The sequence below is a fragment of the Rana temporaria genome, chromosome 3, assembly GCF_905171775.1.
Source record: "Rana temporaria chromosome 3, aRanTem1.1, whole genome shotgun sequence".
Classification (NCBI taxonomy): domain Eukaryota; kingdom Metazoa; phylum Chordata; class Amphibia; order Anura; family Ranidae; genus Rana; species Rana temporaria.
In genome coordinates this window covers 281,415,839-281,441,623 of record NC_053491.1, presented here as the reverse complement: position 1 = coordinate 281,441,623, position 25,785 = coordinate 281,415,839, and the positions used below count along the sequence as shown (strand labels likewise).

The 25,785-nt window shown below is 46.2% G+C and overlaps 1 protein-coding gene across 2 annotated transcripts in view; it reads left to right on the top strand.

Annotated features, from left to right (window-relative positions):
• Positions 1 to 25,785, top strand: part of LCP2 (lymphocyte cytosolic protein 2) — a 300,267-nt gene that overhangs the window by 268,575 nt on the left and 5,907 nt on the right. For both annotated transcript variants that reach the window (XM_040344695.1, XM_040344694.1), the window contains 2 exons: positions 5,484 to 5,561; positions 13,033 to 13,182. In XM_040344695.1, the coding sequence (XP_040200629.1) occupies positions 5,484 to 5,561; positions 13,033 to 13,182 (228 nt within the window). The remainder of the gene's footprint in view (positions 1 to 5,483; positions 5,562 to 13,032; positions 13,183 to 25,785) is intronic.

The following is a 25,785-nucleotide window of genomic DNA, read 5'->3' as shown; positions in this document are numbered from 1 at the left end:
AAGCAGTGGCAGAACTACCAGGATCACAAAGGTTGCACTTGGCCTAGGGCCGACGCAAGCATATGGCACATGGAACAAAGGCTCTGGTTACTTACCTACAGGGTACACTAGCGTGGGCACCAAATTCACCTACCCCTTATGTCTTGCGGAGTGCCCAGAGTCCTGCACTGGTGATTGCCCCCTTCCCGTCGACTGGATGCTGGCATTCTGCCACTGTGGCGGAAGGGGAGGGTTTGGCTGGGGGTCAGGGCGGCCCTTTATGGTTTCTTGCACCGGGGCCCAGAAGGTTTTAGTTATGCCTTTGATCTGAAGGGACAAGCAAAATTTTCAATTCATATTCAACACATAATATCTTCTTATAACATCCTTTCAATATTTCCATCTAAATATATCCCCTTACTACATTAACATCTTATATTATGTTACCTCTTTTCCACGGCTCATTGACCCAATGTGACTTCTCTTTTTTTTTTTATTTAACTACGCATACCTTCTATTATAGAAAGAAAACTAAAAATAATACAGGAAGGAAAAAAAAACAACATAAAAGAAAAAAAAAGGAGGGAACACACTCATTAAGGAATCCTTCCCCCTCCTCCTCTCCAGCCGGCAGTACTCCCCTCTTGCCCATCTACTCCTGGCCCCCCTATATCCAAGATACGGGCCCCATGTCTTTCGGTATTTCTCATCTTGGTCTTTCAGGGTCAAAGTAAGATTCTCCATCTGTTGAATTTCTGCAATTCTAGCAAACCACTGTGCTTTTGATGGAGGTCTCATTGGTCTCATTCTTCCACAGTACAAGGATGCATGCCCTCACTGCTGTTAGAAGGTGTTTAAGCAATGAATTTTTATATTTTTCGACTGACATAGGGACATCATGTAGCAGGAAGGCTGCTGGTCTCTCTCCGAGATGCACTCCCGTTATTATTTTGACGGTTTCGGCAACCATTTTCCTGAACTCCTTGATTTTCCCACATTCCCAAAAAATTGGTAATATAGTGCCCTCCGCCTCATGACACCTCCAGCATACATCTGACACCTGGGGGTATATCCGTTGCATTACCGAGGGTGTTCTATACCATCTGGTAAGAACTGTATATCCTCCCTCCTGGTATCTACTCGCTACTGACGCCTTATGAGTAAACTGCAGAATCCTGTCTCTGCTCTTGGGAGAATATAACCCCCAAGTCCCTTTCCCATGCCTGGAGAAAGGAAAGTTCTTGTGGTGTTTCTAGTCCAGTCAGTATCGCATAGAAAGATGACAAGGAATGTCTCACTGACTCCCTGTTCAAGCATATCTGCTCAAATCCTGACAATGCTCTAATTTCCGCATAATTATTTGACTTTGATCGAATATAAGCACCTAGTTGCAACCCCTTGAGAAAGTCTAGTTATCTCTTGTTCAGTCTCTGATCTTGTCATTAAGTGGTTATCCACTGAGAAGTGGACAACCCTATTTTTACCCCCTCGTCGCATGTCTCCAAACCTTGGGTCTGTCATACCCATCTGAAAAGCCAGTGTACCCAGAATTTGGGCCATAGGGCTTGGGTAAAGAGACATATATATGTTTTTTTAAATCTTTTTGATAGTTCGTAGGGTGGCTGCTACCATCGGGTGTTTGTTTACTTCCATTGGTAGGTCGGTTTCTGAGAGCCATACCAGTCCTTCAAAGGGGATGTCAGTCATTGCCTGTTGCATCTGTACCCACGGTTTCCTCTTACTGAGCGCACACCAGTCCACTACTCTAGCCAAGTGTGAGGCTTCCTGGTATCTAACTGGGTCAGGGAGACCAATCCCTCTTTTTTCTTTAGGGAGTGAAAGAATGTCTCTACGTACACTTACTGGTTTCCCAGCCCAGATAAACCTCATGAGCCTTGATCGAAGGTCTCTTATGCCTCGTACACGCGGTCGAACTGTTAATCGATGCATCGCGTTTCGGGGGTCCCCGATGCGGCATGGATGCATGTGACCCCAATAATCTATGTCCGTGACATCATCTGACATGCCCCGCCCCTCCCGGGAGAGCGCTTCGAGCGTGTCTGTCAAAATAACCATTTTGCAATAAATGCCACGTTATAATCCATTAAGTGGCCACCACTGTATGTGCTTTTTAAAATATATGCAGATTCATACCTCATATCTCAGTGTGTGTATAACTGAATATGCCGCTCATGTGACTCTCCTAAACTGATAGCTACAGTCGGTGGGCGGGGCTGAAAAGTCCCACTGACGTCAGGAGAGCGAGAGACGAGAGACGAGAGACATGAGACTTGAGAGGAGAGAGGCGGGCCGGACCGTGCAGTCACATGAGCGATCATATACAGTTATATACACACTGAGAAATGAGGTATGAATCTGCATATATTTTAAAAAGCACATACAGCAGTGGCCACTTAATGGATTATAACTGCATTTATTACTACACAGGTATTTTAACAGCAGTACAGTGGGGATTAAAAGTTTGGGCACCCCAGGTAAAAATTTGTATTAATGTGCATAACAAAGCCAAGGACAGATGGAAAAATCTCCAAAATGCTTCAAATTACAGATTAGACATTCCTATAATATGTCAAAAAAGTTAGATTTGTTTTCATCATTTACACTTTCAAAATTACAGAAAACCAAAAAATAGCGTCTGCAAAAGCTTGGGCACCCTGCAGAGTTAATATCTTGTACTGCCCCCTTTGGCAAGTATCACAGCTTGTAAACGCTTTTTGTAGCCAGCCAAGAGTCTTTCAATTCTTGTTTAAGGTATCTTTGCCCATTCTTCCTTACAAAATTCTTCCAGTTCTTTGAGATTTCTGGGCTGTCTGTCACACACTGCTCTTTTAAGGTCTATCCATAGATTTTCAATTATGTTGAGGTCAGGAGATTGTGAAGGCCATGGCAAAACCTTCAGTTTACGCCTCTTGATGTAATCCCTGTGGATTTTGAGGTGTTTTATATAGAGACCTCTCAGTAGAAAAGAAATAACATGACATTAAAGTACCATCATCCCAACATAATTTTGAATAAAGATAAAGATAAAGATAGGGTTCATCCCAATGAACCCCCGGATTTTGAGGTGTGTTTAGGATCATTATCCATTTGTAGAAGCCATCCTCTCTTTAACTTCAGATTTTTTAACAGATGGCATCAAGTTACAATCCAAAATTTGCTGAAATTGTATTGAATCCATTTTTCCTTCTACTCGTGAAATGTTCCCTGTGCCACTGGCTGCAATACAACCCCAAAGCATGATTGATCCACCCCCATGCTTAACAGTTGGACAGAGGTTCTTTTCATTAAATTCTGTGCCCTTTCTTCTCCAAACGTACCTTTGCTCATTCCGGCCAAAAAGTTATATTTTAACCTCATCGGTCCACAGAACTTGTTTCCAAAATGCATCAGGCTTGTCTATATGTCCATTTGCAAAGTTCAAACACTGATTTTTGTGGTGAGGACGTAGAAGAGGTTTTCTTCTGATGACTTCTGATGACTCTTCCATGGAGACCATATTTGTACAAGTATCTCTTTATAGTGGAATAGTGTACCACAACTCCAGTGTAGATCGTGCAGTCAAACGTGGGTTTTGAATTGCTTTTCTCACAATCCTGCGAGCTGTTCTGTCTGATGATTGATAACAATCCATGACACTGGCAGGGCTCAGCTTTGCAAAGGGGGCAGTGCATGCTATAAATTCTGCAGGGTGCCCAAACTTTTGCAGACGCCATTTATTTGTTTTCTGTAATTTTGAAAGTGTAAATGATGGAAATAAAATCTAACTTTTTTCGACATATTATAAGAATGTCTAATCTGTAATTTGATGCCTTTTGGAGATTTTTCCATCTTTCCTTGGCTTTGTTATGCACATTAATACAAATTTTTACCTGGGGTGCCCAAACTTTCGATCCCCACTGTATGTGACTGTATACTCCTACACATGCTCTGTGCTGGTATTTCTCTGGCTCTTTGCACATTTCACTGTGTTAACTCCTAGTGTGCTGGAATGTGCAAAGCCCAGAGAAATTTCAGCACATAGACAGTAAAGTGAAACTCACAGGGCTGTTTGTCAGTTGTGGATTCTAATCCCTCCTGACCTCCCAGCAGCCGTGGGTGTGTGTGAATTCCTGTACCCTGTAGTGCACCGGATTAGTGCACTTTTTAAAGGGGAGTTCCGCCCCATTTTTAGTTTATTAAAAGTCAGCAGCTATAAAAAGTGTAGCTGCTGACTTTTATTAAACCAACACTCACCTGTCTCACGGTCCAGCTTGTGGCTTCACGGCTGGGCATGCACTGCGCTCTGCCATTGGCCAGCAAATCTTCTGGGACCTGTGTTGTGTCCCAGAAGATCGCTGGCATGGAGGGGCCACCTAGGGCGAGAGGAGTCACCGCCTAGGCAGCCGGGACAGGAAGAAGAAAGTGGGACAGGAAGTCCCACTAAAAAAAGGTTGCACACCCCCCCCCCTCTAAAAAATGACATGCCAAATGTGGCATGTCAGGGAACGAGGAGTGCTTAAAGCTGAAGTTCCACTGGGTGGAATTCCGCTTTAAGGGAGTGAGGTTAAAGCAGTTCCAGTAAATGTTTTGTTTATTAAAAGTCTACAAAAAAAGTGTATCTTCTGACTTTTAATAAAAAGACACTCACCTGTGCCACAATCCAGTGATGTGGCCACCCGAACACTCCATGATCTCCCTTGCCTGTCCACGGCGCTGGCAATACTACTGTGGGCATCCGGCTGTGACAGCTTGCAGCTTCACAGCCGGGTGCGCATGTCTCACTGAGCTGTCCTGCATAGCCGAGCAATCTTCTAGGACCTGTGATGTGTCCCAGAAGATTGCTTGAAGGACGGGTCGCCTAGGCGGCCCAAGCGGAAGTGGGAGCGCATCAGTAATCGTGATGCATCGCGGAATCAAATTGAATCGTTGACCAGATAATCGTAATCAAATCGAATCATGAGACCAGTGAAGATGCGCACACCTAATATATATATCAATAAATCCTGGGTGATCTCAGAATGCACCTAAAAAACTGTTCAATGAGAGACTGCCCTGTTACAGACTACCTTTTTAGAGCAAGGCAAGTACAAGACACAGTGTAATAGGGTGTCCTGTTAGAGTACGACTTTATCTTTAGAAAGAAAATGCCACATTGACTGCTTTGTAGGAGAAAGACTCCTCAGTAGCAATGAACATGCAGCCTGCTCATTTATTGTCAATCAAAACAAAAAGCATTTATAGAAAAAAGTATAAAAAGGGCCAAAAATGAATTGCATTGGTGCTTAGGCCAATATACAGCCAAAAATGCAAGTATTTATTACAGTTTTATTGTTGCCATGAAACAATCCCAACAATTTGAAGAAACAAATTTTTTATCAACTGATGGTAATGTGATTTTTCAAGATAGTGGGGACATTTTTTGGTGGAGGCAATCTTCAGGAGGTTATTAATAATTCATTTAGCATTATTTGTATGTGTATTAATCCATGCATTTCACATTTTAGGACCTCTCTTTAGAACAATGGTATTTGGGCACTATGTCAAGAAAGGATGCAGAAAGGGCTCTCAGATCAATAAATCAGGTAACTGCGTTTTACATTTTAAATTATTAGCAATAGAAAAATATTTCTACACAGACATTTATCACATTGGTGTTTATTTAGTAAAGGCAAATAGGCAGTTTTCTTTTGCAAGAGTATTGTCACTCTGCAAGGGCAATTTTCCCTTGGCTTAGTGAATGTGGTGAAAATTCACTTTGAATATCCAATCGCATGCAAGAAAACATAAAAAAAAGTATATTTGCTCACACATGATTGGATGATGGAAATCAGTAGAGCTTCTCTTTTAAAGAGGAAGTAAACCATGATGGGTTTTACTTCCTCTTTGTTTCCCTGCAAAGGTAAAGCATAATGGGCTACTATGCATCGCATAATAACCCATTATGTGTCACTTACCTGAAACCGAAGCCTGCGATGTCCCCGCTTTCCTCGCCGGCTGGAAGCCTCCATCTTCCTTTCGGGGTCGCGGATTCCGACTCTGTGACTGTCCGGAGTCGCGTAACCTAGTTACACCACTTTTACCTACAAGTAAGCCATTTAATAATGTGTAAGGTGAAAATACTGCGCTGTCTTAAATTAAATACAATTAAAAAAAGTGTATAAAAACACAATATGCTGCTGCAACTAACCATGTGAGATACACACCATAGAGAGCAAATGTTAGAAAAATAGCTGTTCTGCGATAAAAAAAAATTAAAGTGATATGCACCAATCGTGATATCTGTAATCACATTCACATATACTAAATTAATAAAAGTAACCAGTGAGTTAGACACTAGACGTGATATCTAAAGTCACCTGCACTCTACTCACCACAAAGTAGACGAAGTGTATGAGATTAAGTGACTAAAGCAATAAATTCAATAGGACAGCTGGCCTGTCCGTTAGAACTTAATAAAAAGCACTATCCCATAAAATGAGACTACCTAACTAATAACTGGTAACAAATATTGTGAAACAAAAGAATAAAAAAACGTAAAAAACTTGAAAATGAAGTAAGTAAAAAGTCCAAATAATCTGATGATCCAGGTGTTAGTTTCAATAGAAAAGTCCTCTCCAAACGTGATGTCTGTGACTTCAAACAATTAAAAACACCCAAAGAAAAGTGATGGTCTCAGATAGAGAGGTTTCCTCCACCAATGAATATTCTACCGCTTACCAGATTTTATAATCTCGTTTGAAGGAGATCACAATCGCTTGTGGCTTACACCCCAGCCAAGGTCTCTATAGCTCCCAACAGAATCCCTCCACTTCCTAGGTGAATTTCAGTGGAATTCATAGCTCAGCAGATTTTAACTGCTTGCCGACCAGCCGCGGCAGTTCTACGGTGGCAGGTCGGCTCCCCTGCGCGAGAGCCCGTAGATATACGTCGGGCTCTCGACGCGGCCACTAGGGGCGGCAGGTCGGCTCCCCTGCGCGAGAGCCCGTAGATATACGTCGGGCTCTCGACGCTCGCCCCCGACTCCCGTGTGCGTGCCCGGCTGGCGCGATCGCCGCCAGGCACATGTGATCGCTCGTTACAGAGCGAGGACCGGGAGCTGTGTGTGTAATCACACAGCTCCTGGTCCTGTCAGGGAGAGAAATGCTGATCTTCTGTTCATACAATGTATGAACAGAGGATCAGTAATTTCCCCTAGTCAGACCACCCCCCTACAGTTAGAACACACCCAGGGAACATACTTAACCCCTTCCCCGCCCCCTAGTGTTAACCCCTTCACTACCAGTGGCATTTTTATAGTAATCCAATGCATTTTTATAGCACTGATCGCTATAAAAATGCCAATGGTCCCAAAAATGTGTCCGAAATGTCCACCATAATTTTCGCAGTACCGATCGCCGCCATTACTAGTACAATTTTTTTTTTTTATAAAAATGCCATAAAAATACTCCCTATTTTGTAAACACTATAACTTTTGCACAAACCAATCAATAAACGCTTATTGCGGTGATCATGGCTGGACACACACAGCTGTCAATCTCAGCAACGGAATCAGTAGATTATTGCAGCGATGCCTATGTCAACAGTTGATCTTTGCTGTGCTGCGTAGTTTGCAACTAATGAAGTTCATCTTTAAGAACTGCTGGGCTGCTGAGCTACGAATTTCACTGAAAGTCCACTGAAATTCACCTAACTAGGAAGTGGAAGGATTCTGTTGGGAGCTATAGAGACCTTGGCTGGGGTGTAAGCCACAAGCGATTGTGATCTCCTTCAAACGAGATCAGGAAATCTGGTAAGCGGCAGTATATTCATTGGTGGAGGAAACCTCTCTATCTGAGACCATCACTTTTCTTTGGGTGTTTTTGATTATTTGAAGTCACAGACATCACGTTTGGAGAGGACTTTTCTATTGAAACTAACACCTGGATCATCAGATTATTTGGACTTTTTACTTACTTCATTTTCAAGTTCAAGTTTTTTTATTATTTTTTTTTCCACAATATTTGCACTGTTACCAGTTATTGGTTAACCCCCCTGACGGTAAACCCGAGCGTGACTCGGGGTTGGTTTTCAATGCTAAGATCGGTATCCCCGAGTCACGCTCGGGGTGGACGTGCAGCGGTGCGGCTTACCTTTCGCTGGATCCACAGGCAAGTTACTCACCTTGTCCCTGGATCCAGCGATGCCACCCCGCTGTGTGAGCGAGCGGGTCCTCCTCACTCGATTCACAGTGTCCCCGTGTGCCGCCGATCTCCGTTCCCTGCGACGTTACGACGCACGGGGGCGGAGAACGGCGCCAAATTCAAAAAAGTAAACAAACACTTTACATACAGTATACTGTTATCTTATAGATTACAGTACTGTATGTAAAAAATACACACCCCCCTTGTCCCTAGTGGTCTGCCCAGTGCCCTGCATGAACTTTTATATAATAAAAAATGTTCTTTCTGCCTAAAAACTGTAGATTGTCCAAAAGTGTCCCTTTATGTCAAAAATGGTTTTAGATCAGCTAGAAAACAGCGATAATAAATTATAATCACTTGCAGAAATGTGCGATAGCCATTTGCGGGGAAATTCGTCATAAAAAAAATAAAATAATGACAGCGACAATTCTGCAACTGCAAATTTCAGTGATTTTGAGTTGATTACATTATTGAATAATTTTTATTATAATTATATTATTATTTGTTATAATTATTTATAATTATTTATTATATTATAATTTATAATTTTGTTTTAAAAAAAAAAATCATGCTCAGCGATTATCTCAATTGTACATTGTGCTCAGAGTGCATTACACACCCGTCAGATTATTTAAAATGGGGGTGAGGCCAGACTCCAATTGCACCAGGTGCGCAAGGGACCATGGCGACTTGATTCATTTACTGTGGCGGTGCCCCAAGCTTCATTTATTCTGGTCAGGGGTCGTGACTCTCCTTAACAGAGTTTATCTGACTAGCATTCCTGTTGATTCGAAACCATGTCTTCTTGGCATTATAGATGATGCGTCACTGGACGACAATAGCAGGCAAGCCATATTGAGAGCTCTGTTTCAGGCCCGTAGGCTAATCCTTCGGCATTGGAAGGCAGTTGATCCTCCAACGTTGAAGGAATGGATTGCTCAAATGGGTGACACCATAAGATTGGAGAGGTATGTCTATCAACACAGGGGCTGCTCGAGAAAGTTTGAACAAGTGTGGGCCCCGTGGTTGGATTCACCTGGCTTATCCCCGGTGGATCTGGTCATGGATAGGCTGCTTAGGTAGATGAGGGGGTGGTCAGCCATCGGGGGCAGTCGGAGAGTGGGGAGTTTGATTCATTGGTTTTATCGTTTGTATATGATTTGGGGGACGTGTGTATTCCAGTGGGGCTAGTGCCTCTTAAATAGTGGCCTCGCACTGAGGTCTTCTGTTATTTGGGAGTCTGCGGTGCTTCAGGTGTGAACTGTTATTTGCACTGGTGGGATGTTCCGGTGATGTGTTAATGAGCTGTGTATTCGCTGTGATTTTCCTTTCTGTTTTTTTTTTTTTGTTTTGTCTTTTCTAAATAAACATCTTTGATTTAAAAAAAAAAAAAAAATCATACCCGGGATGCCTACAAGACTCTTGCTTGGTCAGATTTAAGTGAGTTATTTCTAAAAATTACAGGCCTACAGTATAAAACGCCAAATTTCCTTGCAAAATAATTGTACCGCTTTTGGTACGTAATTCCAGACAGAATCATACCGCCAGGGAGGTTAAGTAGTCCCATTTTATGGGATGGTGCTTTTTATTAAGTTCTAACGGACAGGCCAGCTGTCATATTGAATTTATTGTTTTAGTCACTTAATCTCATACACTTTGTCTACTTTGTGGTGAGTAGAGTGCAGGTGACTTTAGATATCACGTCTAGTGTCTAACTCACTGGTTACTTATATTAATTTAGTACATGTGATTACAGATATCACGATTGATGCATATGACTTTCATTTTTTTTTTTTATCACAGCACAGCTATTTTTCTAACATAAGCCATTTAATAAGGCTTACATGTAGGTACTTGAAATATGTCCTAAACCTCTACGGTTTAGGAGATATTTACCATATATGCTTGCGTTGACGTCATTGGCGCATGCACATTCTAGAAAGGCGTGACGTTTTCGAAAAGGCCCGTGTCGTGACCAGTGGCTCCCGCACGCATGCATGGGGGTGACATCACGCGACTCCGGCTAGTCACAGAGACAGAGTCCATGGCCCTGGAAGGAAGAGGGGTGAAGATGGACGTGGCCACCAGCGGGGACATCGTGGAATTTGTTTGCAGGTAATTGCAACATAATGGGCTAGTATGCTATGCATACTAACCCATCATGCTTTTACTTTGCAGGGGAAAAAAAAGAAGACGTAAAACTCATCAAGGTTTTCTTCATCTTTAAGGGGCTGTTTGGCTGCATACTGAACACAGGGGGTAACTCACTCTCAATTGATACAAGATGTTTTTTTATAGGACAAGGTGGCTGTGGCGTACTAACTAGGGAGTGGGGGCAGTCCGCACCGGGTGACACACATTGGGGGGTGTCAGGCGGCACCCCATCCCCCCCTGTACAAAACAATGACAGCGAGGTGGCCGGGCTGTCAGCGGTGATATTACACGCTGACAGTGCAGGGAGAGCCCAGCGTGGGGGGGGGGGTGCAGGGGTGCCCGAGACGGGTGCGGTCTGTACCGCTACTCGGGTGCCGCCAGAGCAGCAGAAAAAAAACACTGTCTCTCGCTCTCTTGTACAGCAGGAGAGGGAGAGCGAGAGACACTGACAGTGGAGCATAGGAATTTATGGAGTAGTAGGTGATTGGTTGCTAGGTGGTCCTAGCAACCAATCATTGTCTTGTGAATACGAAAGTGCAGAGTAAGGTAGGAACTGACAGAGCTATGAGCTATGCAATGTGTGCATGGGCTCCAGTCAGGGCTGTGGGGAGGGGGGGTTAATGTGCAGGGGGGCCAGTCAGAGCTGTGGGGGGAGGGAAATGTGCAGGGGGTCCAGAGCTGGGGGGGTAATGTGCAGGAGGTCCAGTCAGGGGTGTGGGGGGGAGTAATGTGCAGGGGGTCCAGTCAGAGCTGTGAGGGGTAATGTGCAGGGGGTCCAGTCAGGGCTGTGGGGGGTAATGTGCAGGGGTCCAGAGCTGGGGGGGCTGTGCAATGTAAAGGGGTCCCGAGGTGCAGGGTGCTGTGCAATGTAAAGGGGTCCAGAGGTGCAGGGTGCTATGCAATGTAAAGGGGCCTGCCCCAGGTGCCAAATGCTCTAGGTATGCCCCTTTAAGGTGGAGAACAGGAAATAACCATCCCGCTTCACTATCTCATCCAGTCAAAGAACATTTTGCATTTATTGCGGAAAATGCAAGGCTTTCTCTGAATGGTGCCCATGCAGAATGATCAACTCCCTGTGTTTACTATGCAGCAAGCCAGCCACCCAGCATGGGACACAGAAGATAGTGAGGATCACTGTATTAGTCGCTACAATAGTGATTCTCCACTTCCACATGGATCAAGCAGATATGGAATATGTATACTTTACATTAGCTAATACTTACATTGGTACAGTGTGACTATGCAATTATATTTATACCTGGAATTCAGCTTTAACAAATAAATTCCAATATTTATGTCATATAATGTTATTAAAGTGATACTAAATGATTACCTTTTTTTACAACAATAACTATACACATCCACTATTTAATGGCCCTATAATCTATTTTTCATAAAATGTTTGCGAAATAGTTGTGGCCAACTGGCCATGTGCACTCTGCTATATCACACTACAAATATCATAGTTTATTGTCCATCTTGGGAACAAGCAAGAGGTGTGGTTATGTTCCTACATACAAAAGGACCATGTAGCCACATAAACCACCCTTTAACAGGAAGTTGGATCAGAGCAAGAATTCCGAAATTTGGAGCTGAGAGCAGTAGAAGGTACATTTGAGTTAAGAGTTTAGTGTCACTTTAAAGGTGCTGGCACTTCCCATAATATCTTGATCTTTGTTGCAGCAGGATCCACAAGCATTCACAATTTATTGAGGCTCACCCTGTTGTACTGATTAGTCATTTTTCATTCAATGTGATCCAAGTTGAAGCAAACGGAAAGAAAATGGCTACTTTTAAGTGCGTCAACAGGGTTCACAGCAGTTGCATTGTTAACCATGTGTTGGCTCAGGCAAGGGCCAAAGAGTTCCTGACCCTCTTTGTTTGCTCATGCAACAAAGATCACATTTATGGTAGGAGATGCTGAAGAAGCACTATGCCTTGGCTGTTTCACTTCCCTGTGTAGCTTTTCAATAGACAGTTTGGAGAAAACACAATAAAAAAATTGTATGGTTGTATGTGAGTAACTCCTTCACTACCAAATGTGCTCAGATTGTGTCAAATAGCACAGAAAAATTGAAAATCGGTGGGTTGCTACATGCACAAAATTGTGTTTAACCAATTCATAAAAATGAAATATACATGTGCTGCGCTACCAATTCTCAAACATCCAAAAAATGGACGAGAAGCGTGTTTACCTTAAATGGTCTAGGGAGTTCTTTACTGTTAGAGTGGTAAGGGTGTGGAACTCCCTTCCACAATCGGTGGTTTCAGCGGGAAGTGTCATTAATTTCAGAAATTGTTTAGATGAGCATCTTATTGAACACACTATATAAGGATATAGGAAGTGGTAGAGACATAAATAGACACACACACACACACACACCAACACAGGTTGAACTAGATGGACTGGAATCTTTATTCAACCTTACCAACTATGAAACTTAGCAAGGTCATAGCTAGACCATTATTTCTAATCTATAAGGACAACCTACTAACTGGAATGGTACCAGTGGACTGGCGGAAAGCTAATTCAGCCTCTGTAACTATGTATACTTTATTGGTATTTCCTTATTCCATACACTCCTTTATTAGCGCCTCTGAGGAAAATTATCTACAAAGTTGCTGGAAAAAAATCTTGCATAGAGGAATGATTTAAAAAGACCACAACGTTTTTGAATCATTGAAAAACTTACCATATTTACCTTTGTATTTCTCATAGGATGGTACATTTCTGGTAAGAAACTGCTCACAATCATCAGTTTCACAGCCATATGTTCTTATGGTGTTGTATAAAAATAAAGTCTACAATGTACGAATTCGCTACAACCAAGAAAGCAATGTATACCTTCTAGGATCAGGAGCACATGAGGTATAGTATGCTTTGATTAATATTTTACAAAAATTATTTTTTTCAAAAATGTAAGAAAAATGTTGATCATCGCATGAATCTTCCTTCACCAATTATGCCAAGTTGGGTTAGAAATCATCTGATGTGAAGAAAGACACCTTCCCTACCAAGTAACTGCAAATATTGTCAGAAGATTTTGTTTAGGAATTATCCTGACTAATGTAGTAAAGATATCACCCATTTTACCCATACCACCTTAATTTACCCACAATACTCCCCCACATCCCGTTTTTCTTACCCCACCTAAATGAAAACGACCACACAAGAGTTTGGAGTTATAAATGGCAATAGCAGTCTTTTTATTAACCAATTAAATAATTAATTTCCAAATAACTTTTGTAACGACACGTGTTTTAAACACACACAAAAGCCTGTTGGTCTTTGACGGCACCCCGAACTTAACCTTTTCCACCACTACACTAAGGACAACCTTTTTACCATACCAGGCCTCTAGCTGTTTTACCCGCTCGGGGACAACCCCCATTTCCCGCAGTGCAACCATAACCGTATTCCAGCAGACACAGTTCCACTGGAATACCCCAGAGGGGCCCATACCACAGATGAACCCCCCACCACTTCCATCACATATGTCATCTGCCACCATCAAAGACCAAGGACACTGCCGTTACACCGCTCCTATGACGACCCAAATCCACGAACCTGAAAGAGAAGAAAACAAACGAACAACACAACATATGCAAAACACAGGGAGGGTGGGTGGGAAAAACTGCCTCCTTCTGTCTCACTCCACATGAACTGTTCCCTGCATTCCCCTCCTCCTTATATATATAGCTCCTCCCTTTCCACCAACTTTCTCATCCTGTCACCTCCCCTTCACATCTCCTCTATCTTAACCCTTTCATGGCTCACTTTTTATTTAGTCATGCCCGGCCCTCCGTTATCTTTCTCTTTGTTTTTCTCCACTCCGGGCCTCCCTTGACCAATGTAGTAAAGATATCACCCATTTTACCCATACCACCTTAATTTACCCACAATACTCCCCCACATCCCGTTTGTCTTACCCCACCTAAATGAAAACGACCACACAAGAGTTTGGAGTTATAAATGGCCATAGCAGCCTTTTTATTAACCAATTAAATAATTAATTAATTTCCTAATAACTTTTGTAACGACACGTGTTTTAAACACACATACAGCCTGTTGGTCTTTGACGGCACCCCAAACTTAACCTTTTCCACCACTACACTGCGGGACAACCTTTTTACCATACCAGGCCTCCAGCCGTATCACCAGCTCGGAGACAACCCCCTTTTCCGGCAGTGCAACCATAACCGTATTCCAGCAGACACCGTTCCACTGGAATACCCCCAGAGGGGCCCATACCACAGATGAGCCCCCCACCACTTTCATCACATATGTCATCTGCCACCATCAAAGACCAAGGACACCGCCACACCCGCGAGGATAACCCCTTATCGTTATGGGCCCCTCCACACCCGCAGGGCCTGCTGAAGTTCATCCTGAAGCCCCAGCGCCCACAGGTCTATACCCATCGCTGAAAGGTAAACTCCAACCCCTTTAAGATACAAGCCCACATTAATCTCCAACTCTGTGTGCCTGATCACCAAACCCAACGCAATAAATTGAAACCTAGATAAATGTGAACCATCCCCAAAAACCCAGAACGGCCCATCCCCAGCCGGACGAACCTCCAAGAAATCGTTTACCACCCTGACCAGGCAAATCCTCGAGCCCGGCAGCGAATACAGCTCAACACTCTTTTCCCTCTGATCCGTCTGAGACTGGCGTCACTTACCACCCTGTCTTCCGTAGCCAACACGTCCCTGGCCATGAAACCCCCAGCTACCGTCCGAGATGGGCTTCCCAGCTCTCCCCCGAAAAGCCCAAAAAACGCCACTAAAAAACAGCTCTGAACAAACACACCTTATAACCCGAGAGGAACACATGGACTCCAGTTCCTCGCTGATGGCCTGAAGGGTCGAAAAAAAGAGACCGGCCTGCGAGTATCTCTGAGTGAGTGACACTTACGGTACCCCTTCACTGCCTGTTTCACCCAAAAGCTTTTCGTGAAATCCGTCAGTCCCTGTTATGTAAACAGAAAAACCAAACACGCCATTTTCTTATCAATGGCTGATACTGCCCCCCCTCCCTCCATGTGCCTAGAAACAAAATACACTAGCAACCACTCTGTCTCCGACACCCCCAGTTCAGCCTCCACCAGCCGTGTAAAATCTAACCACTCCCTCCAGACTTTCGAGCACGCTCCCAGGTTGACCTACTCACGACCGCCTGATCCATCCCGTGGCGACTCTAAGGCAATCTCCCACCGCCACCCTGGACAAGGAACCCAGTTATTCTCTGCAGCCGGAGCCAGCCCACTGAAACCGAGACATGGCATTAGCGAGCGTGTTGAACACACCCGTGATGTGCACAGCATACAGAAAATTATTAAGCTGTAAACAATGCCATACTAAGTGGCACAACAACCGTATCACCGGCTGCGAAGATGCGGAAATACGGTTGATGACTTGGACCATCCCCATGTTATCACCGTTCACCTGACCTTCAAATTTTTGCAAACCTCCCCCCACAGCTCCATAGCCAGGCCCAGGACCACCGGAAAATAATTCCAACAATACCAGGATTCCAGAGACATCCCGCCTCCACCCAAGACCTAGGTCAAGCTACTGCACTCCACTGCCCCTGAAAGAATGCTCCGTAGACCCCGCTGCATCTGTGACCAGGTCTAAGTTACTCACCGGTCAATCCATCCATCCATCCAGCCAAAGTGATCGCTATTAAATGTCTCCAGCAATGTATGCCACACTCTCAGGTCGGCCTTTAGCTCCCTGGTAAGTCTAATGAAATGAATCGGGGCCCTAACCCCCACCGGTTGCCGCCGACAAAACACCCTCCCCATCGGAATAATCCGACAGGCAAAATTAAACTCACCTAGCAAGTGCTGCAACATCCTTAGCTGGACTGCGCTCTGCCCCAGCACCCCCCTCATCTCCAGCCGGAGATTCTCCACCTTATCCGCCGGCAGCCGACACTCCATGGCCCTGAAATTAATCACGATACCCAGAAAACTGAGTTCCGTAGTTGGGCCCTCTGTCTAGTCCGCTGCCCCTGGAACCCCGAACCTACCCGCAATGTGCTGCAACGTGGCTAGGAGCATCGCGCACACAGTCGAGGAAGGTGGTCCTACGCACCAAAAGAAATCCATATAGTGGATGACTGAATCCACACCTGCTATGTCCCTAACTACCCCATTCTAGAAATGAGCTGAACATCTCAAACATGGAGCGGGAAATAGAGCAACCCATGGGCAGACATTGATCCACCTAAAACTCCTCCTGCCAATAGCACCCCAAACAGCCTAAAACTGTCCGGTTGTACCTGCAGCCGGCGAAACGCTGACTAAATGTCCAATTTCATCCAAAGGGCCCCCTGTCCATAATGCCGCACCCATCACACGGCAGCGTCGAACGAACTGCAAGACACCATACACGCTTCGGGGTCTATGGCGTCGTTAACGACCCACCTTTTGGAAATGAAAGGTGGTGAATCAGATGAAACTTATTTGGTTCCCTCTTAGGCACCACCCCCAAGGGGGAAACACCCAAATCCTACAACGGCTTGGTTGTAAACCCCCCCCCCATGCGCCCTAGTGCCACTTATTTCGCCAATTCGTCAGCAACCACCCCAGGATTCTCTAACGCGAACCGCAAGGTCCCTGCCATAGGCGGCACCTCTGCCAGGGAACATGGTATTTTAAAACCCTCCAAGAACCTTGAGGCCAACACCCCAGCTGCCTCCCCATCCGGATATCCATTTATGAAAGGCCGCATCCTTTCCACCCTCACCGGAGTCGTCCCTCTTGCTAACAAGCTCTCCGGCACGCTTTGCCGTTTTGAAGCAACGTGACACGGAAGGTTGCACCCGGGGAACTTGTGTTTAAAGTGCCAGGCCCCCCCAAACTTACAGGAGCATTTGTTCAATTGCCAGCATACCCACCACTTACTTCCCGGCCGGCAGTCCTGAGGCTGTTGTCCTTCCAGCCCCCCTCCCCCTGAAGAAACAGAATTGGTGCCCACAGCGAAGACATAAGTCGCATCAAGAGACTGATGTCCTTATGCTCCCACCTGAGCGACGGTCTAACCGCCCTTCACTGCCTAAACTGCTTGTCATACCTCAGCCATGCAGTCCCCCATACACCCTGTGAGCCTCACCTATGACATCCATGTAGCGGAACAGCGCAGAGCAGTGTTCCGGGTTCTTCTCCCCAATGACGCTGGCCATAATGGCGAATACCTGCAGCCAATTCCCGAATGTCCTTGGGAATCAAACGATACCTCCTCTTCTCCTCCTCCCCCTTTGAGTCATCGGGTTTTGCAATCGAAATACATTATTTTTCTAGGGGGAGCAACGAAAAAAATAAAAAATAAAAACATTTATGTACTCACCCTTACCGATCTTGTCCCGCACTTCCTGTTTCAAATGGGCCCCCAATAGCCCCTCAAAACAAACATATACTTCCCACTTAGCAGCATCAGCAATTCTGACTATATCCGCCGTGCCAGGAGCCGCCTGCTCCCCACTCTTGTCCCCGATACTCACCGGTACTGCACCCGCTACCGTGGCGAGGGGGGTAACCACCACCACCTCTGGGGTGACGGCGTCCCCCACTCTCTCTCTTGCCCCGCCTATCCATGGGGCCACCCCTCCTGCAACATTGGCCCAGGTCCCGCAACCCCCCAACAGCTCCTGCACATGCCCCATCGCCCCGGGGTGCCAGGCGCAGTGCCTGACACCTGTGGGCCCGATCCAGTGGCAGCCATGTCCCTCAGCCCAACTCCCTCAGAACCCGTCTGTCCTACCCCAGAAACTGTGTACCCCCCATTCCCCACAACCTATACCAGGCAACATTTAACTCCAAAGGTGATAGAGAACTAGACTTACCAGGCTGACCAGGCACATCCCCTGCAGCCGTCTCCACCGCCGGCGTGGCATCCCGGTTCCCCTCCTCCTCAGATTCAGCAGCTTGGGGCTGGGCGTAGGTTACGTTCACGTCGAAAGCAATGAGTATTTTGCGACGCGATTCTGAGCATGCGCGCGCATGCGCGCGCATGCGCCGTACCAACAGCCCTCATTTACATGGGGTCACGGTTACTTTAAATGAAGCCCGCCCACTATATGCCTACTTTGAATTAGGCGGGGTTACGCCGGGCCATTTGCGCTACGCCGACGTTACTTAGGGAGCAAGTGCTTTGTAAATACAGTACTTGCCTCATGTTACGTCGGCGTAGTGCAAATGGGAGGCATAAAGATACGCCACCATACGTGAATCTGGCTATATGTATTTTCTCTGATTTAAGTTTCCTGTTTCCAGTCTGCAGTTACAGTACCTTGAAAAAGTATTTATACCCCTGGAAATGTTCCACATTTTGTCATGTAACAACCAAAAACATAAATGTATTTTATTGGGATTTTATGTGATAGACCAACACAAAGTGGCACATATAGCACTACCCCCGTAGGAGCTGCTGGCTTTAGATTTTGGGAAATGCACGTTAACTCTAAGTTCGTTGTCCAGGGGAGAAAATCTGTAGAAATTGGAATGTCCACACAAGATGTAAAACCTTCAACTGTAGGCTTTATTTTCACTGCATAAAACTTGCAAAGGAAGTAGAGAGTATAGAGAGATGGGGAAGGTTCAGGCACGCGGTACAGAATGCACAACAGTATTCAAAGTTCCAATATTCGCCACTCAATCCTGAGTGGGTATTGCCCATCCGGATAGACCCTTCTCACATGGCCTAGCAGCCAGAATGATGCACGGACAGTATAGAAACAGTTTCTGCCACAGACCGTCTGAGAACACAGAATGGATAGCCAGAAATCCTCTGCCACAGGATTTAAAGTCCTGAACTTCCTGCCTTACAGCCAAAGAGCCTTTAAGCCAATCCGGCGGACTGTAAGGTGTTGTAGGCTGCGGTGCATCCTTCAATAAGTTTCCAGGCCTCTCCCAAAGTACCAGCCTTTCGCTCGGTCCTTTCCGGGACAGGTCTTCCCCTGGTTTCCTTCATTGAGTGGCTTCTTCCCGCAGGACAGAGCACAGGATCACCTCCAAAGCGTAGGCCTCAGCCAGGATAGCTGGGTCTACTCAACAGGAACACAGCCTCGGATCAACGTGGTCCCGAGATTGAAATTGCACACACCCACCTTGCGGCAGGAGGGCCACGAGGCGAAGGACCCCGAAAAATGGCGTCTGCCCCTTAAGTATCCCCTCCCAGCATGCACAGCGGAGTCACCACTCCCACTGTACTGCTGCCGAGGAGGGACACCCAATACATCATGAGAGAAAGAAAGTTACCGCTCCTGGTGGATTGTGTTAGGATGATCAGTATGGTTTTAGGAAATCAAGGGTGCTGGCAATGCACAAGGTAACAAATGGAAAAAGAAAATATGGACAGCCGCAATCCTAAAAACCTTGATGGTTGTCTTTATTTAAAAAAGGAAAAATGCACTACAAGTCACAGAACACTACACGGGAGTAAAACAGCTGTCGCGTTTCGCACTATAAATTAGTGCTTAATCATAGCACTAATACACCATGGTACACCTGCGTTCCAACAAGGGCCTGAAGTGGTAACGCAACCCACAGGCAACAAGGGAAAATACTACCAGGCGGTACCACAGCCAGAACAGAGGCAAATTTGTATATAATTCAACAAGTCTGGTCCCAACTATTTGCCCAGACATCCCCTAAATTTGAAATAGTGCCCCCATCTTTGGGAGCAGGGCGCTACACACATAATTGTGAAGTGGAAGAAAAATGATAAATGGTTTTCAATTTTTTTTTACAAATAAATATGTGAAAAGTGTGGCGTGCATTTGTATTCAGCCCCCTTTACTCTGATACCCCTAACTAAAATCTAGTGGAACCAATGCCTTCAGAAGTCACCTAATTAGTAAATAGAGTCTATTTGTGTGTAATTTAATCTCAGTATAAATACAGCTGCTCTGTTAAGCCCTCAGAGGTTTGTTAGAGACCAGTTATTGGTCCAGAAATTGTACCTTGAAGTTCTCATTGCTTTATTAAAGTGATTAAATAATCATGATATAAAACAACCCAGTCAGTTAAAAGTAGGCAAAAAGACAAAACATTTTTGTATACAGTATATATAAAAATACATGTAGCGCCGGGTTCACAATGACTGGGCGCTACTATAAATTTAGGGGGTGTCTGAGCCCATAGTTGGGCTCAGACTTTACAAATTGTTATGGAAATTAGCCTCTGTTCTGGCTATGTTTGTGCTTGATAGAAGTTTTCCCTTGTTGCCTGTAGGTGGCGTTACCACCTCAGGGCCATGTTTGAACTCAAGCGAACCATAGTGTGCTGATTGACCCTTCTTGACAGCAGCCCAGTGGGAGTGGTGCCCCGCTGTGCATGCTGGGAGGGGATACTTAAGGGGCAGACGCCGTTTTTTGGGGTCCTTCACCTCGTGCCCTCCTGGCGCAAGGTGCATGTGTGTGATTTCAGCCCCGGGACCATGTTGGTCCGAGGCTGTATTCCTATCAGGTAGGACCAGCTATGCTGGCTGGGGCCTATGGTTCTGAAAGGAATCCCAAGCTGTCCATCTAAGTGGGGAAAGCTGCTTAACGAAGGAAACCGGGGGAAGATCTGCCCTGGAGGAGACCAAGCAAGGCAAGCTGATGTCCCGGGATAGGCCTGGTGACCTGGGATCCACTACTCAATTTGTCTTACAGTCCGCCGGATTGGCTTAAAGGCTCTTTTGCTGTAAGACAGGAAGTTCAGGACTTAAATCCTGTGGCAGAGGATTCCTGGCTATCCATCTTTTGTTCTCAGACAGTCTGTGGCAGACTGTTTCCATACTGTCCGTGCATCATTCCGGCTGCTAGGCCAGGTGAGAGGGGTGAGCAATACCCACTCAGGAGTGGTGAATACTGGAACTTTAGATACTTTTTGTGCATTCTGTACCACGTACCTGAACCTTTCCCTTCTCTCAATACTCTCTACTTCCTTCACAAGTTTTATGCAGCAAAAAAATAAAAATAACGGTTGAAGGTTTTACATCTTGTGTGGAAATTGCAATCTCTACAAACTTTCTTCCCTGGACAACAAACTTAGAGGTAACATGCAAAACCCAAATCTAAACCAGCAGCTCCTTCAGGGGTAGTGCTACATACATTATCAATACTTTTTTTTTCTTTTTTTATAAGTGATCACATTCCCACGGTTCTCAGCTGCATAAGAGCTGTGTGAGGGCTTACCTTGAGTGGAGTCCATTTTGCAGATTTGTAAGCTCACCCTTACAGGTACACACAGTCCACGGTAATAAGGTAAGACACTACCTGGGCTGTGAGTCTGTGCACGGGGGCTAGATAGGGATTAGCCAAGGATAGTCAAGTATAGCCGTGGCCCAGGATTCCAGAATTCAGAGTAAGGTCAGAAGCCAGGGTCAGTCTTGTAGCTGAGCAGACGGGGTACACTGATGACAGCTGAGGGTCAGGTAACTACTGACGGAAAGTTCAGGGTTTGCAGACAGGAACCAAAGACAAGTCCGGGGCACAAGCCGTGGGTCAAGGGCTGGAGAAGGCAGGGAAAGTCCGAAAGTACAGGCCTGGGTCAAAGGGCAGGAGACAGCAGCATTCCAGGGTACTTAAGCCAAAAGGGTCAGAAGCCTGGGTCAGTCTTGTAGCTGAAGACAACCACAGTAACACAGGAACCGTTGGCACAGACAGGACAATCAGAGAACAATGAACTGACACAGCCCTCATAGTGAGGCAGGGCTTTATACCCTGGTTGATTAGGAAACCTGCCTCAGCTGGACCAGGATAGACAAGTGCAGATTGTAGGGAGATCCAGAGACAGGCAATCAGCACATAGTTCAGAACCAGGCTCCGACGGACAGCAAGCAGAATATCAACTGAGAAGTGGCTCAGAGGCAAAGACCCGGAGCAGCAACGGAGAGGTCCTGGGTTCAATTCCACCCAGAGCCACTTGGGGCATGACCATGCCTCGCTGTCTGTTTGGCACAGTAGCGACCGTGACTGTCCCCCCCCCTTAAAAACGCCCTCCGGGCGTTGGAAGGAGCTTCCTCATAGGCACAGTCTGTAACGTCCAAACCACCCTCTTCACTAGAGTAGCCAAACACATCGTCCGACAGGAGAGATATGTTGCCATAGGCATCCATGCCATACACACAGTTCTCATCCAAACCATGGGGAAACAAAGCACCATGACAGAGTCCGAAGACTTTTTCTTTTTGGACTTCGTTGCTTTTGAAGTTCTGGTAGGGGGTGCACTCACTGCTTGTAAAGCTCGTTCAAACACTACTAGATCCTGCTTACGGACCATAGCACCATTCGAGGCATATGTACAGTCAGGTGGAAGAACTTCACTTGGGGACACCGGAGCTGGAACTTCAACTGGGGACACTGGGGCCGGAACCGGAGACACAGGAACTTCAACCGGAGACACAGGAACTGGGGACACTGGAGACACAGGAACTGGGGACACAGGAACTTCAACTGGAGACACAGGAACTGGAACTGGAGACACTGGAGCCGGAACTGGAGACACTGGAGCCGGAACTGGAGACGCTGGAGCCGGAACTGGAGACGCTGGAGCCAGAACTGGAGACGCTGGAGCCGGAACTGGGGAGGTAGGTACAGCAAGCTGAAGAACAGGTACATTGGACTGGACAGTAGTCACCGGAATGTCAGACTGGGGCAAAGGAACTTCAAGCTGCATAGCAGGCAAAGATTCTGGGGTAGGAAAAAAACTCCCAATAGTACCCACCTGAAGAACCTTTGGCCGAGGTGGGCGAGTTGGGCAGAGAGATATAAAGTGCCCGCTTACACCACAGTAAAAGCAAAGTCCATAGCCTCTCCTCCGCTCTTTTTCTACCTTAGATAGCCCAGATCGGATGGCCCCGATCTGCATGGGTTTCTCATCCTCCAAGGTAGGCGTGTGTGCATCCACAGGAGCGTCAAGGCTTTGTGGTGTTGGAGCTTTATGGCTGGGCACATACAGAGCTTCATAGCTTGGCACATACTGGGCTGGCTTGGTGTTGTGTCTGTACAGAATATTTCTGTCCCTGAATACCGGTAGGCTACGTGAACTGAGAGCAGACTTGGGCGCACTGGTTTTCTTGGAGACAGGAATGTATGAGTCCAGAGCAAACATGAAAGTTTCCCAGCTGTCCAAGACTGGACTCTTTTCCTGCAACAGCAGATGAGCCCAAGATTTGATTTGCCCAGTTAGCAGGTTGATGGAAGCGCGAACCTTAACATAGTCCGTGGCATAGGTCCTAGGTTTAAGAGCAAACGGCAGCTCACAATCCGTCTTAAAAAACAAGAAGGATGCACGGCTACCATCAAATTTCTCTGGCATAACAACAAACGGCTCCGGACATGCTGGTTCCGGGGCTGGCCGTGCTGTCCCTTTAAGTAATTGAATTTCTTGCTGTATTTCCAGAAAGGTATGGCCCAGGCTGGAGACTTGCAGAGCCAGGGAGGTGAGCATTTTGTACAAGTCTGCAGACTCCATGTTATGGCTCAGTTCATTATGTGAGGGCTTACCTGGTGTGGAGTCCATTTCGCAGATTTGTAAGCTCACCCTTGCAGGTACACACAGCCCACGGTAATAAGGTAAGACACTACCTGGGCTGTGAGTCTGTGCACGGGGGCTAGATAGGGATTCGCCAAGGATAGTCAAGTATAGCCGTGGCCCAGGATTCCAGAATTCAGAGTAAGGTCAGAAGCCGGGGTCAGTCTTGTAGCTGAGCAGACGGGGTACACTGATGACAGCTGAGGGTCAGGTAACTACTGACGGAAAGTTCAGGGTTTGCACACAGGAACCAAAGACAAGTCCGGGGCACAAGCCGTGGGTCAAGGGCTGGAGAAGGCAGGGAAAGTCCGAAAGTACAGGCCGGGGTCAAAGGGCAGGAGACAGCAGCATTCCAGGGTACGTAAGCCAAAAGGGTCAGAAGCCGGGGTCAGTCTTGTAGCTGAAGACAACCACAGGAACACAGGAACCGTTGGCACAGACAGGACAATCAGAGAACAATGAACTGACACAGCCCTCATAGTGAGGCAGGGCTTTATACCCTGGTTGATTAGGAAACCTGCCTCAGCTGGACCAGGATAGACAAGTGCAGATTGTAGGGAGATCCAGAGACAGGCAATCAGCACATAGTTCAGAACCAGGCTCCGACGGACAGCAAGCAGAATATCAACTGAGAAGTGGCTCAGAGGCAAAGACCCGGAGCAGCAACGGAGAGGTCCCGGGTTCAATTCCACACAGAGCCACTTGGGGCATTACCACGCCTCGCTGTCTGTTTGGCACAGTAGCGACCGTGACAAGCTGAGGGGAGAACAAACAGTACTGAGCCAGGGCCGTCTTTAATATGGTTTGGGCCCTGGGCAAAAAAAGTTTTGGGCCCCCCCTCCAGCTTATTTTGGACCTGGCTGGTTCACATGTATGTGTTTTGGCGGCCCTCATTTGTGCAGGCACAGCAGCCCATTGATTTGAATGGGCTACCATGCCTTTGTTTCCTGCAGAAAAAAGGTGCATTCAGCACTTTAAAAATACAGTTGCCTTGAAATCCATTTTGCTTTTGCACCATGCTACTTACCTGCAGTTCTTGCACACACAAAAGCACTGTGTTTTTAAAAGCGTGACCTAAACGTCTAAAAATGCAGCAAGTTTGACAGTGCGGGAACTGCAGATAAGTCACAGCAGACAGCAGAATGGACAGACAGTGCTGTATTTCAGTGCTTGATGGGCATAGGTGTGCTGTGTGCTCAGCCTATTACATGAGGCATGCGCTTTTCTTTGCAGGAAACGCAGGCATGGCGGCCCATTCAAATGAATGGGCTGCTGTGCCTGCGCAAATGTGGGCCGCCAAAACACATACATGTGAACCAGCCAGGCCCAAAATAAGCCCATCAAGCAGTTAAATACAGACAGTAATGCCATGTGCTCTGAGGCCTTACTCAGCCTGGACTGCAGGTCTGGTCTGTGATTTAAAGAGTTCCTCTATTTTACACATGGCATGGCATGGGGTCCCATGGTGCTAAAGCAGAATGGACAGACGGTGCTGTGACCCCATGCCATGCCATGTGTAAAATAGAGGAACATTTTAAAACACTGACCAGACCTGCAGTGAATCATCAAATATTATAAAGACTTTGGGCACACTCTACAGAAAACTTCTATTTACAATATAGATTAGCAAACAGTGACATACCTTGAGGAGCAGGACATGAAGAAGTCAGCCTCGGGAAGAGCAAACTGGGGATTTTATAAAATCACATTCTAATTCACTTTTATATACAAGCAGCACCCAGTGGCAGGAAGGGAGAAGTGCACGTCTAAAGGGAAGCCAGGGGTGCTGTACATTTTAAAACACTGGGAAGGGAAGCAGTACTGTCACTGGCTGTGTGCCGCTGATGATTTTCAGCCTGATTTGTGGGCAGCACAGGGGCTTAACGGGCGGCAGGTCCGCCATCAGAAATTATGGGGCCCCTTACACAACTTCAGGCATGGCC